The sequence below is a fragment of the Perna viridis genome, chromosome 4, assembly GCF_037379345.1.
Source record: "Perna viridis isolate PV_CMFRI_1.1 ecotype Kerala chromosome 4, ASM3737934v1, whole genome shotgun sequence".
Taxonomy (NCBI): Eukaryota; Metazoa; Mollusca; class Bivalvia; order Mytilida; family Mytilidae; genus Perna; species Perna viridis.
Genome location: NC_142448.1, coordinates 6,908,089 through 6,921,939, shown reverse-complemented (window position 1 = coordinate 6,921,939; position 13,851 = coordinate 6,908,089). Strand labels below are relative to the sequence as shown.

Below are 13,851 nucleotides of genomic sequence, written 5' to 3'. Positions count from 1 at the left end.
TTCTACTTTTCATACTGGAATTTCTTAAGTAGAATGTACTGAAACCCGGAGACGGATCTGCATTTTATTGCAATGTCTGGAAACCAATATGGATATCAACATTGAACAAAATGTAAAAAGGCAAGGAGAAGTGGTTATAGTTTATTTGGCAGTGGCTTTCACAGACAAAATGGACTCGATGTTGACACCATGGTTCACTTGTACAAAAGATATGTTACACCTATACTTTTATATGAAATGGAATTAATTTTACCATCTTCAAATTGTCTGATATCAAGAGAAAACTTTCAGAAGAAAATGATAAAGCATCATACCTGTCAATTAAAAACATAAGGTATCACACAACAAGATGCCACTACATTTGGTGGTGTATAAAAACTTTCTTTACATCCATTATTGAATCATCTAAATGTAGGAATGCTCAAGGAGGTTTGACAAAAATATCAACAGATGATATGTGTAATATTTATTTCAATATGGTTTAAATTTTCTAGCAGCTTTCATTAAAGCTATCCTCTGTTTATCCTCCTCAAATTTCTTTCGCAATGTGGCAATATCTGAAAAACAAACAGTGTTAAAAGTATTATAGAGTTTAACTACCTTTTGTAGGGAAGTAAAGGGACAAATTTCTACGACTGAAATTTAAAGAAACAACTGTTCTAAAGCACATAATGCATTCAAATCCCTATTAGTGTTTTTTTATCCCAAAAAAATTAATAACAATGAACATAAAGAGAAAACTTCTATTCAAAGTGATATACTTTGTACCAAACGTTACCAAAATCTATCAAAGATGTATAAAAACTAGAAATAAGACTCAGTCAAGAAAACCAAAACATAACACACAATCATAGTCACCAACTGAAATAGCCAAATAAAATACACAATCATAGTCACCAACTGAAATAGCCAAATAAAATACACAATCATAGTCACCAACTGAAATATCCAAACAAATAACACACAATCATAGTCACCAACTGAAATTGCCAAATAAAATACACAATCATAGTCACCAACTGAAATATCCAAAAATTAACACACATTCAGTCATCAACTGAAATTGCCAAATAAAATACACAATCATAGTCACCAACTGAAATATCAAAAAAAATAACACACATTCAGTCATCAACTGAAATATAAAAAAAAAAATAACACACAATCATAGTCACCAAACTCAAATATCCAAATGAAATACACAACCATAGTCACCAACTGAAATATCCAAACAAAATACATAATCATTGTCACCAACTCAATATCCAAATAAAATACATTATCATAACCACCAACTCAAATATCCAAATAAAATACATAATCATGGTCACCAACCGAAATATCCAATAAAATACACAATCATAGTCACCAACCAAAATATCCAAATAAAATACACAATCATAGTCATCAACTGAAATATCCAAATAAAATACACAATCATAGTCACCAACCGAAATATCCAAATAAAATACACAATCATAGTCGCCAACTGAAATATCCAAAAAATAACACATGATCATAGTCACCAACTGAAATATCCAAATAAAATACACAATCATAGTCACCAACTGAAATACCCCAAAAATAACACACAATCATAGTCACCAACTGAAATATCCAAATAAAACACAATCATAGTCACCAACTGAAATATCCAGAAAATAACACACACAAAAAATCATAGTCACCAACTGAAATATCCAAATAAAACACAATCATAGTCACCAACTGAAATATCCAAAAAATAACACACAATCATAGTCACCAACTGAAATATCCAAATAAAACACAATCATAGTCACCAACTGAAATATTCAAAGAAAATACACATTTTGAATTGGTAACTTCATTCTTTTGATATTAAATTAAAATCATCAAACTCTAAAGGAGTTTTGTGATTTTTATCTAACATCAATTTGTTCTTCACACTGTGTTTCTAAAGTTTGGTTAAAATCAGCAAAGAACTTTGATGGGAAATCTTTTTTAAAGAAAAAAAAATCCTTTTTATTATGTCAGATAACTGTTAATGACAGTAATGATCTTGTAATTTATCAATAAAAAATAGTAAAAAACATTGAACTTGATAGAAAATATATACTTAGTCTTAAATATTATGGTATTGGTGTTGTCAAAACAATCTATCAAAAAAACAAGAGGCTCATCTGTGTAGATTTGTCTTTCAAGAGCAATAAATTTAAAAAGGAGTTGTCCAACAATTTTGACTCCAGAAGACTTTGGTAGGACTTATCATAAGGATCAATTCAGAAATTGAAAGTTTCTTTCTATCTATTATAGTTTGCAAGATATTGGCTTAAAACTGTAAATACTTTTCAATTTTCAAGGGCAATAGCTGTTACAAGGAGTTGCCCATCAACTTTGATCCCAAAGACTTTTAAAGCCTACAAACCACTCATTCAAATTTCCATTACTCTCTATGTTAATTTGCTCATTTTCAAGGAATCCTCAGTAGTTTACCTTAAGTTTAACCTAACCAAAACCATATATCACCTGAAACATACACATGTACTGCTATGTCACTCAAAATTTCACAAGGGGTTTACTACCTTGCAGTGCAGCACTGACACTTGGAACTCATCTACCCTAAAAATAGCCTGGGGAATCCTAAAAATTCTTTATTTAGATCATCTTTATTTATTGTTCCACCAAATTCAAGTTTGAGACAGCATACTTTGAGCTCAAAATTATAAGAATAAAATTCCCTTTATGAAAAAAGTTCATTCATTTAAAAATATTGTCAACACTTTTTTTTGGCATGCTAAAGGGACTACTTTGTACCTTGGCGTAGGACTTTTTTTGCGTACATTCTAAATTGATGATGCAATTGTGGTCTGTAACCTAAAGAGATGTTTTCTTATTTTCAAAAATAAAAACATTCATTCTGTTCAACCATTAGAATATTTTGAACATATTTACCAACTTTCAGACAGTTTAAATGAGTATTTTCTGAAAAAAATATGGTATATGAATAAAAATACTTTTATTCACACAAGTATCAGACACGCCAGGTGCTTCCTCATCATCCTCTTTATTTTTGACATGTTTCAATCGCCATTAGATGCTCCTCATGTAGCTAATGATTGGCAAAGTCACTTGATTGTTTGATCTGCGGTATATGAGCCGGATCAAAGCGTCTACGAGATCAATCGTATATCTACTCAGAATTCCCTACTGTTTTCGGCCCCAAGAGAATTAAAACGCAGTTTGGGTTCGACAATCATCTTTCAGTTACAAAATCGGGTTTTGATTTTTTGTTGGTACACGTTTTTCGTTGTAAAGCGTAGAAAACGTACGGCATATTTTCAAGCCAAAAATCGTAGAAAATACGCCAAAAGCATAGGGGTAAACAGGTCTGATAACTGCAAACAGAATTGTATTGTGTGAATGGAACGAATCAACTGAAACCAATTTTTAGAGCAGTATTTGTAAAGATATTAATGTCCACATCCCACTTATTGTATATCTCTTCAATTCATATTTGCAGAAACAAATACTACTTACCATTTCGTTTTGTCTCTCTTGCTTGAAAGGTGTAAAAGTTTTTGAATTCCTGCGAAAAAATACATTTCACTTAAGCAACTTATAAGAACAAAAGCATGTAAATGACAACCAAATTATTTTTTGTTGTTGTTGGCAAGGCAAACAATACTTAAAACTTCCTCTATATAAAAGTCATTGTTCAATGAATAAATGTCTTGAGAAAGAAGGACTTTCCTTGACAATATATTACTCTGTTTTACTTAGATTTAAGTGCTATCAACATTATAGAACAATTATATCATGTAGAAATCACTGCATACAAGACAATTAAAACAATGTATACCATATTTCTTCTCTTGTGTTTTTCTTTATCTGTCAACTTAGATTCCATAGCCTCTGTTCTTGGTGTGGGTTTATTTTTCTTGCTGTGTCGTGTAACTGTGATCCAGCCCTCCTCATCCGGTATGCCTTCCTGCTCATGAGCCTTTTGTTTCTCCTGAAAACAAAGTGTGAAACACGCAAAATTTATGGCATGGAAAATTCAATCATATCTAATTTTGTTGGAATGATAAAATTATAAGAGAAATGCAACATTATGAGTATAGAAAATTGAATCATCTTTTGTTTCTTTAAAATATTAAAATTACAATGCAAAATATACAATAATCAGCACAGAAAAATCTGTTTGTCAGATACAGTATGTTCCAAATTTATTCCATGCATTATAAGAAATTCATTAGCCAGTTTGAATAAATTCAGGTAAATGCAAATTAATATTTTTGTAAATTTAGCAAACTTTGTATTTTAAATTGAAATATAATTTCACCTCTTCCACAAGTTGATCATATCTGTCCATGTATGTGTTAATCTCAGTCTGTAATTTATTGATATCTACTCTATTCTGGTCATATTCATGACACCAACCTGTAACCAAAAATAAAATGTACTTATTCAAATGCCCAATTGTAGTTCACATGCATCATGACAGTAATACAACACAGTCAGTATGATTTAGTGTTGTTGGTAGCAACTGACTATTTTTGGGGGGAAATCTTCAAATTTCTAGTAAAAAAAGTTTAGTGTAGAAAGCAGATAGTTGAATATTAAATTTAGAGGCTACAAGAACAGTAATAGTTACGTGTAATTATGTCTCTGGACATGAACATGCGTGTATCTGACATACTTCTATAGAATATGTATCATTTAAATACTTTTTGTAGTAATCAAATTGAGCTTCTGTTCCCTTAGCTCCCATTACAATGTCTTCAATCTTACACATGTTGATCCCAGTTGACCTCAATATAATTGAAGAACTTTTCCAGAATTGAATATGAAAGTCTTCCATTAGTAACACCTGTAACAGCATTACTTTATACTGACAGCCACAGTATTGATAAAGAATAGTGTAAGTTTTTAATGTCCAAGCAAAAAATATTAACATTGTCATATTTGGCTATAACAGGTTTGATGGAAACATATGATACAACACTGTATGGTGCCATAAATGAGTCAACTTTTTTTACATTGCTTCCTATGCAAAATTTCATTTTTCAAAGTTATGAAGCTGTCCCATCATAAATTTCATGATTTTTATTTCCAAAAGAAAAGAAAATATACTTACCTCTAACACCTGTTTTGACTGGACAAGCAGGTGTTGATATTATTAATGGTTTGTCAAATGGGAGGGACTTCACCTTTTCAATAGATCCTGGACTTTTAAATACTATGTATCCTACCTTAAAACACTACAATAAAATGTAATTAAGATTACAATACTGATGTTATTACTAGGTAATTTTAGTAAGTGCTAGATAGCGCCAGTTATCATGATGCTCAATTTAAATATTGGAAAATGTATAATGTACAAGATAATAATTCAAGAGAATAAGTATGAAAATGCTGAGTTATTTTAGAAAATCCAATCCCTTTTTTTTTACCTTCACAAACCTTACCTTTTTCATGGCTTCAACACACCCTTTTAACACATTTAAAAGTGTAGGCATCCTTAAAGATTGGCTGAATCCATTCTTAAACTTCTAAGGAGACTTGGGGTTAAGACAGAAAAAAAGCCTTTGTAGTGTGTGCAGCATGATACAACTGCAGTGGTGCAACCCAGAATAGTTGGGGCAAATGTGGACGTAATATTTGTATTTGACACTTTAAACATAGAAATTTTGTTATGGACACAACTACTGGTTAGCACAAAATTTGAAAATTCATAATAAAATTTCAAAATCGTACCAAAAACAAAATAGTTGACTTTGTAGTTTGGCCCATATGACCCCTTTTTACTTGAAAACGGTAAGATATATCTAAAATCTGAAAATATCACAGGCAGGGATCATCATAAGGAATTAAAAAAATTTGACCAAAAATAAGAAAGTACATTTTTGGGATGTGGCCCCTTCAACCCCTTATAACTCAAATACATTTTTATGGTAAGAGATATCTGAAATCTGATTTGAAAATGCAGATAAGGATCTCCATAGGGAATAACAAAAAAATTTCAAAATTGGACCGAAAATTAAAAAGTCAATTTTTTTGGCCTAGCCCAATTTTGTACCTCTTTAACTCTGAAAAGGTTATCTTACTTTTTTCCAGGCAGTCTCTGGAAAGAATTCAGACTGGTTAAGAAATAGATCTTTTGTGGGTTTATCCTGAAGATGAACTTGCAATACTTTTCCACATGGCATGAACATTTCTTTCAAACTATCCTATAAAAAGAGTGACAAAAATATAGCTGTGATTTGAAGAACTAAATTGCTAACATTCACATACATGCCTAACCAGCTTATTTTCTTCAGTGATCTATTTTTGCTAATTATATAAACAAGAAGAAAACCATGAATAAGCCTCATTATTAACAGAGGACATCTTGAAAAGAGTGTAAGTTGTGATATTAAATAGTGGTGAAATTGGATTGACATTCTAAATTGCCAAAAAAAATTGGTTTCCAGTAACTCCTCATAATGAGAATAACACTGTTCATCGCTACTTCCTTTTGCTTTAAGTTAAAATATTTATAGCTACATGTTTTAATTTCTCATAGAAAAACCTGGGATAAATAAAACACAATTTTGTCCAAACATTGTAATTTTCTCTCTTATATCTTTACACGATAGATTATAAACATGTAAAAATATGTAACAACTGAAAGAACTTAGGCCACCTTTCCGGTATTTTGTTCATTGAAAATTACTTAAGCCAAATAAAAAAAAATATGTGTGGTTCAGATCACATTATAGAGAAAAACAGGGTCAGAAGGTACATACATGTAGTAGGGATTTTTGTTTTTAATTTCAGTTTATTCCAGAGTTGTAGTTGTCATGTTCATTAATTAATACTAATAAAATTACAGCCAGTAAGTTTTTATTTTATTTATTTATTTTTTTTTTGGCAAAAAAAGTCTAGGGTTGGCAGTAATAACTAGAGTTGGTCGGGAGACCAGAACCACACATGGGAGACCAGAACCCACATGGGAGACCTGAACCACACATGGGAAACCAGAACCCACATGGGAGACCAGAACCACACATACCAGTATATTTTTTCATTTGGCCTCATGAGTTAATGCTATAATTAGGCCATTTAAACACTTTACAATTCAATTAATCCCTGTGTTTCCCATTTGCAATCAGCCAAATTTAATCGTTATAGGTGTTATAACATGAAGTTTAAAAAATACAAATGTCCTTAGCCTAATCAATTAGTGAAACAAAAAAATTACTTTATAACAATAACATATTGACCAAAATCTGAAAAGATAAAAATATACATTTTCAACCATTTATGTTGCTAATTTTTTACCCTATCTGATTTTGCACAAATTACCATTTTTCTTATGGACATTCATCTAAAAATACAAACGAAAAACAAGAAGCATACTATTGTTCTCAACTAATCATCATATTAAATATTTCTCGCTAATGGGGTCAACATTTACAATATGCAGTCGTAATATGTTCAATATCCTACTTTTGTGCAATATGGAGGTATGTTGACAACAAAAAGAGTCCTTTCTTGAGGTCTTTTGGGATCTTTGTCTCTAGCAGCATATTCCTTGATGTAAAGGAAGTGTCCACTTTTTGACTTCTCTGTGAATTTGGTCTGCAATACTGGATAATGAAAATGATTTTTGAGGTTAAAACTAATAGCAGAAAAAAAAGCTTAAAAGTAAACATACATGTAATATTTAAATTGATGGAGGTAAGAATAGTCAAGTGATATGAAAGCTGAGATTGGAGGAAGATTAGTGACCAGTGTGAAATCACTTTTTCAAATGTTTAAATTAAAAAGAGTTATATGTGGTCTATTAGAAATTTTGATCATTTTTAAAAAGTGTCTATGAAATTTTAAAACAGCATACAGAAACTGAATGAATGGCCTCTCTTTGTCTTGTTTATGTCAACAGTACAGCACCATACAAAAAGTGAGTCCCATTTTCAATTTACCCCCCATAGAATCTATACAAAAATACTTTTTATTCAAAAAACAATTCTGTTGCCATTTTGCAACAAATTTATAGAACTTTACATCTTAACATCTTATGAAAGAAAAATTTCTGCCAAGTTCCAAAATATAATTAACTGAATTAAAACAAAAGTTATTGAGTCACAATTTGCCTATGAAAGCAAGTTAATTTTATTTTTTTTTTTTTCAAGTTCAATTAAAACTTAAACCCAAATGGACATATGAACTTTTGTTTTTCATCTCTGTTGATGAATATTTCATCAAGAACGGTGATAAGACAGCTTCACAACATTTTTTTAGAAAAATATAATTTTATACATATTCTGTGGGTAACTTTGAAAATGGGACTCACTTTTGGCTTGGTGCTGTACATTTTAAGATCATGGAAGATAACACTTGTGTTGCAGGATGGACTACCTGTGTTGTAGTAGGAATTAAACAGCCAGTAAATAAACTTAGATAAATACTTAAGACAAAAGAGTGTGCCACCAAAAGGTCTAGGATTCCAGCAGAGAATCATGCCCTCAAGTTTAAAAAAAAAACCTACTAATTATTCAACAGCCATAGTGCTAGCAGTGCATGGTAAAATGTAGAACTGGAGAAATGTGGCAGCACATCCTACCTGTGTTGTACTTGAAATAGATTGAAACAGTTAAATTGACATGGTTATGTAATCAGTTTTCCACTCCAGCTGGACTGTCACTTAAATTGTCACCCAGAAGTCTATAATATATGTATATGGATAATCCATGATGGTGAAGGTAGGATTTCATGCTGTAAATCATGCTTCCAAATTCACACTTTCATAACCAACTCTGTGACAACATGCAGTTGATACACTGCTTTGCAATTCATGAGATGTAAACTGTTCAGAGGATGATTATATCACAAAACTTGGTAAAAAATTAAACAACTACAAAATGGTAACAACTGTTTTTGTCCTCTCACTAGATTGTCCATCTTCCAATTATCTCTCTCTAAACAAGAACATGTGGTCATTCTCTTGATTATGACAGACCCATGTGGATTTGCTTATTTATTGATATTAAGGATTAATTATTGATATCAATAAATCCTCATTTATCGATTTCAATAAATGTGACATATTTATTCACATGTTTATAAAATTTTGATATTATATTTAGCCACATGTTCATAATTAATTAGTGACTGAAGATTTATTAACATTCAAAATATTTATTTACATGTTGAATTCATTGCTTTCAATATAAAGACGAATTATCAACATGTTGATAAAGCGGGTGCCACGTGTTGTTGAATCTTGGTCATATAAAAATATTTGCACGTCATAATTTTCTTCAAAGTTCAATGGAAAAATAAACTAACTTTGCTAGATGTTTCGCATTGAATTCAGTGTAAAGTCTCTGGTATAGTGTTAATTGTCAATGTCTAATATACAGTGCAACCTCTATTAGACAGTTACATTTAGGGGATGGCAGAAGTAACCTTCTCAAAAGAAGTGTGATGAAATGCTAAAATTTTCATAGTCTAAAGTAAATATGAATTAATTTTGTTTCTTTTTCAGGGTGAATTGGCAGACACATCAAGACATAGTCATGTATTTTTTTTTAGCATAAGAAAGTTATTGTTATTGTTTGATTTTACAAATAAATTATTTGATCATAATAATCATCCATTTCTATTTTATACATCATATTATCTGCAGTTTACTGTTTTAAGAAGTTGTCTATTTCGATTGTTTTAGTGCTTTCATAAAGAATCCCTTCGCTTAACTATTTTTTTGCATTATGCTGTTAGTCAAAAGTCAATATTTTCTTTGTGGTTGTTCAATGAAGGCGACCGCTGGTTTGGTATGACTCTTTAGGCAGGTTCAACTGTAAATATCATTGAAATGCAGTGATAAGTATCAATATGGCGTCTTAGAGTGACAATTGGTTCAATTAATTGAATAAACAAATACAGCAGAAAAGGAGGTACACAACCAGATGAAAATGGGGCATCTGTTTGACAATGTAACTAAACTGCACACATTATTCTTGTTTTCAATATGCCTAGTACCGAAATACACATTACTGCTCAACTGAAATGACACCAACTTTGGATAATACACAGCACACATGACTACCCATACAAGATGTAATAACATTTTAACAAATCTTTCAATTTAAAGTGTAACTGGACAGCATGATTTGCCTCATAAAATTAAACCCTGCCATCAAGGATCGAACCCAAGACCACTTGGTGTCAAGCCAGTGACAAACCGATTCGGCTAAAGAATTAATCCTTTAGGCAAGTCAATTAACTGGCTATTTAAATCTCACTACCTACTACAACGCATGTAGGCCATCCTGCCTCATTTCCCGACTTCAAGAGTCTTCGTTGGACGCCAAATGTAACCGAAGGGCTTGATTTGCCTCACAAAATTATACCTCTGCCACTAAAGAGTGAACCCTAGACCACTTTGCGATATTAGCCAGCAACAAACTGATTGGGCTAAAGATTTTAAGTACCATTCTGTGAAATGGGTGGCATATCATAATTCTCAAATTGGTCTTTTTTGCCTCAAATTTAAAAACAACTGAAAAGCTATTTAAATTTTTCCTGAGGCATCTGTGACATAGATATTTTTTTACTGCTTTTATAAGAAAAAAAATTTCTGCCATTTATTCCATAATGCATTTCAACTAAATCTGACCTGTCAATATCTTAAAAAGGCAAATTTTACAACCACTTTGATGGTTATTTCTGGAGGTTGTCAGGTATACATACTTGATCAATGCAATAAAATCTTTTTTTTTCATGTGCCACACCTTATACACATTTTGCCTGATTCTTAGAATGAGTGTCCTTAAGTAGCACTCCAGCTAAGAATCATGCAAAATGTGATTCATGGGTGAAAAGCCTACATATTTTAATTTTTCATATATTGTTTGAATTGCCAAGATAAATAGAAATTAACATTAGGTTTTTCATATGGCCCTTGTTCTTATGAGGCAAAAAATATATAGAATGCATTGTAGATTTCAAAATTAAGGGAGATAAGTCTGAAAATGACACTCAAATACAATAGAATCTATTGGATTTTCAGTGTTGATTGTCCAATAAGAGCAGGCAGATTTTATTGAATAATTACACATTTCATAATATAGACCCTTAAAACAACTTAATTACCAAAAAAATATGTAGCCTTTTTTTGGGGTGCAGCATATTTTTTTTCCGATTTTGCATGATTAATTGAATAATTTAAAATTTCACTACCTACTAAAATGCAGGTAGGCTGTCCTGCCACAAATGCTATATCAAGTTAAGTTATTTATCAACATGAGAACAAATATTTATTAGCAGATTATTAAATACCTCATTTATTGACATCAATAATTGCATTATGCACATGTTATTAATTATGCACATCTTAATAATTAGGCACATGTTAATAATTATGTACATGTTAATAATTTGGCACATGTTAATTAATATTTAATCACATTTGATAGTTTAATAGATGACAAAGTCACCCAGATTTAAAGTCCTACTTGTTGACCAATCTTAACTATTGATTTACATTTCAACAAGGCTTGACAGTCAACAGAGACCAATAACTAAATATTTTAGTGTACAAAGAAGCCGAAAGATCTAAAATCATTCAATAATTCAGTTACCCAAAAGTTAAAAAAGTATTCTCTGGGATGCTACATTCCTTTGAGAAGAACATCAAAACCATAGATACATGTAGGTTAGAAGCAAAGAACGTACAGACTATTACAGTCTTAAAGTGTAGAAACAGTGTGCTACACACCTTAACAGGCTGTCTGTAGGAGAAACAATAAACTGTGCTGTGCACTCACTTAAATACTGAATTCAGAAAGAATTAACCAATCAAAGCAAGGATATCAACTCAAATATTCTGAACTTTATTGGGTGAAACTTGTTTTGAAATATACTGAACTAATGTAAAATGCAGAGACTCAAACATTTAATGTAAAAACAAAGGCAAGCTCATATCAAACATTGCAACTGTTTACATCAGTAACAGGGTCACATGACCAATTAGATAAGTAAACAATAATATACCGGGGTACCCCAATTCTGTTGGTCAAAATGATATTCTTCTGCTCGAGTTACCAATCAGACCAGATGACGCTAATGATATTTATATATATATAAAATTCGGACAACCTACTTTTAACTTCTGTACATAAAGTCATATGCATGTCTTCAATTATTACACCAGCGAATGTACATTTTTGTAAATCATATGTCAACTATCAGCCATTATTGTTGTCGTACCCTACTTCTGGTGCAGAGTCTGAGATTAAACATAAACATGAATGTGGAGCCATGTGGGATACAATACAATTCCACTAAATGAATAGAAATATGCTAGTATTTGATTTATTGACGAAAATGTTGTATTGGACAGAAAGGACTATATAGAATCCATTTTTCAGTCTAAAAGAGAAATATTTACATGCGAAAATTTAAAGACTTTGTTTTTTTAAAACAAATTACTTCAAAATGATGTTTATCTTATTTCAATTCTTATTCAAATAATTATTTGATTGAATTTGACTAAGAATTGAAATCATTTAGAATTTTTAGATCACTTAAAATTGATATACTGTAGAGTGATCTCCATCATTAGATTTTTGAAACTTGCTTATTTTTAATTCATAAATATTCAAATATTCTTATATACATGCAAGTATTTTATATACCATTTATTTTTCATTTGAATCAATTCTAACTTAGAAAATTACCATACTGCATAAAAGGCAGATTTAAAGCATAAGGGTGATACTGTTTTTTCTTCATTAGACATGTGTATATTATAAAATATCCCAAATTAGGTTCATTTCGTTCATTGTGAAGTTTTTTTATTGTTAAATACTGCATATCTAATTCATTACCATTGAATTTTTCTAAGTGTTTTTGAGATGAGGGAAAATATGCTTGATATTTTAATTTGTCAAATCCTCAGATGTTGTTCATTTTTTGTTAATGCTGCCTTCCGTAGTTCTTTTCTTATGACACGTGATATATTTTGCTTATGTGATAGTTGTTAGGGAAGCTTTGCAAATAGCAGACGATAAATCAATATCGATTGATTGTTTCATGTGTATTTTCCACATTTCTAAAAGGGATTAAATAATATGGCATACAGAAGTTTCGGAAAAGTTGAAAATATTCCATGTTGAGCTTAAAACTTGATAATTACTTAACATACGGACAATCTGATCTTAGCGGTTGTTTTCATGAAACAGGCCGGTTTCATTGTTAGCAACCACTGACCTCTGATCCAAGCACATGCAATCAGTTCCATAAAAAAAGGGATATTAATAATACAGCGGAACTAGTTATACATCCGAAAGAAGGTACACAGGTCAATACATTAACTACATGTAGTTACAATCACCTCTTATCCAAAAACATCAACATATTCAACTTTGTCCTCTTACAGTTTACACCTGCCTCGCATTATTTATTTATATCAGTAAATGGGCCCTTGGGTAAATGGGAAGTAAATTCCACAACGGTTTGCCATGGCATTGGTCATGGTGTACCTGGTACTGTCTGAGTTTCAGTGTCTAAATATGTTGTATATTCACTTCCACAGCAAAGGATTATCATAAAAAAAATACTTTCCCTTTTTACCAAACCCATAGTAGAATTGTTTGTATGATTATCAATCACCTGTAAACCCATTAATCATCATTCTACCACTCGAATTCTCCATCACCACACTGTAATTTTAGGGGTATTCAAGTATCGGGGAAAGAAATATGTTAAATCGATATATCGTGTATGTCGGGTCAACCTAAAAAGAAAATTAAGAGGTTTTTTTGTAATACTTTTATTTTTTTACCTTTTAGTTAAATGAATAGCGAAAAAGTATCTGAAATC

General features: G+C 31.1%; 1 protein-coding gene across 1 annotated transcript; it reads right to left on the bottom strand.

The window, feature by feature from the left end:
• Window positions 1-454: 454 nt before the first annotated feature.
• On the bottom strand, window positions 455-13,759 carry LOC148618676 (ribosomal RNA-processing protein 7 homolog A-like). The gene is made up of 8 exons (XM_088577817.1): window positions 13,642-13,759; window positions 7,474-7,613; window positions 6,090-6,212; window positions 5,120-5,243; window positions 4,325-4,422; window positions 3,842-3,994; window positions 3,520-3,568; window positions 455-557 (listed from the first exon to the last, which is right to left on the bottom strand). The coding sequence occupies exons 1-8, from the start codon at window positions 13,682-13,684 to the stop codon at window positions 472-474; spliced, it is 816 nt and encodes a 271-aa protein (XP_088433943.1). The 5' UTR covers window positions 13,685-13,759; the 3' UTR covers window positions 455-471.
• Between the last annotated feature and the right edge of the window lie 92 nt (window positions 13,760-13,851).

Bases quoted from the DNA above. Each gene is read 5' to 3' on its own strand.
- LOC148618676 (XM_088577817.1), bottom strand. From the start codon at position 13,684: ATGGAGAATTCGAGTGGTAGAATGATGATTAATGGGTTTACAG. The intron at 6,213-7,473 runs GTAGGATATTGA...CTCTTTTTATAG, and splicing joins TACCTCCATATTGCACAAAA to GATAGTTTGAAAGAAATGTT. The intron at 4,423-5,119 runs GTAAGTATATTT...TTTTGGTTACAG, and splicing joins AGTCAAAACAGGTGTTAGAG to GTTGGTGTCATGAATATGAC.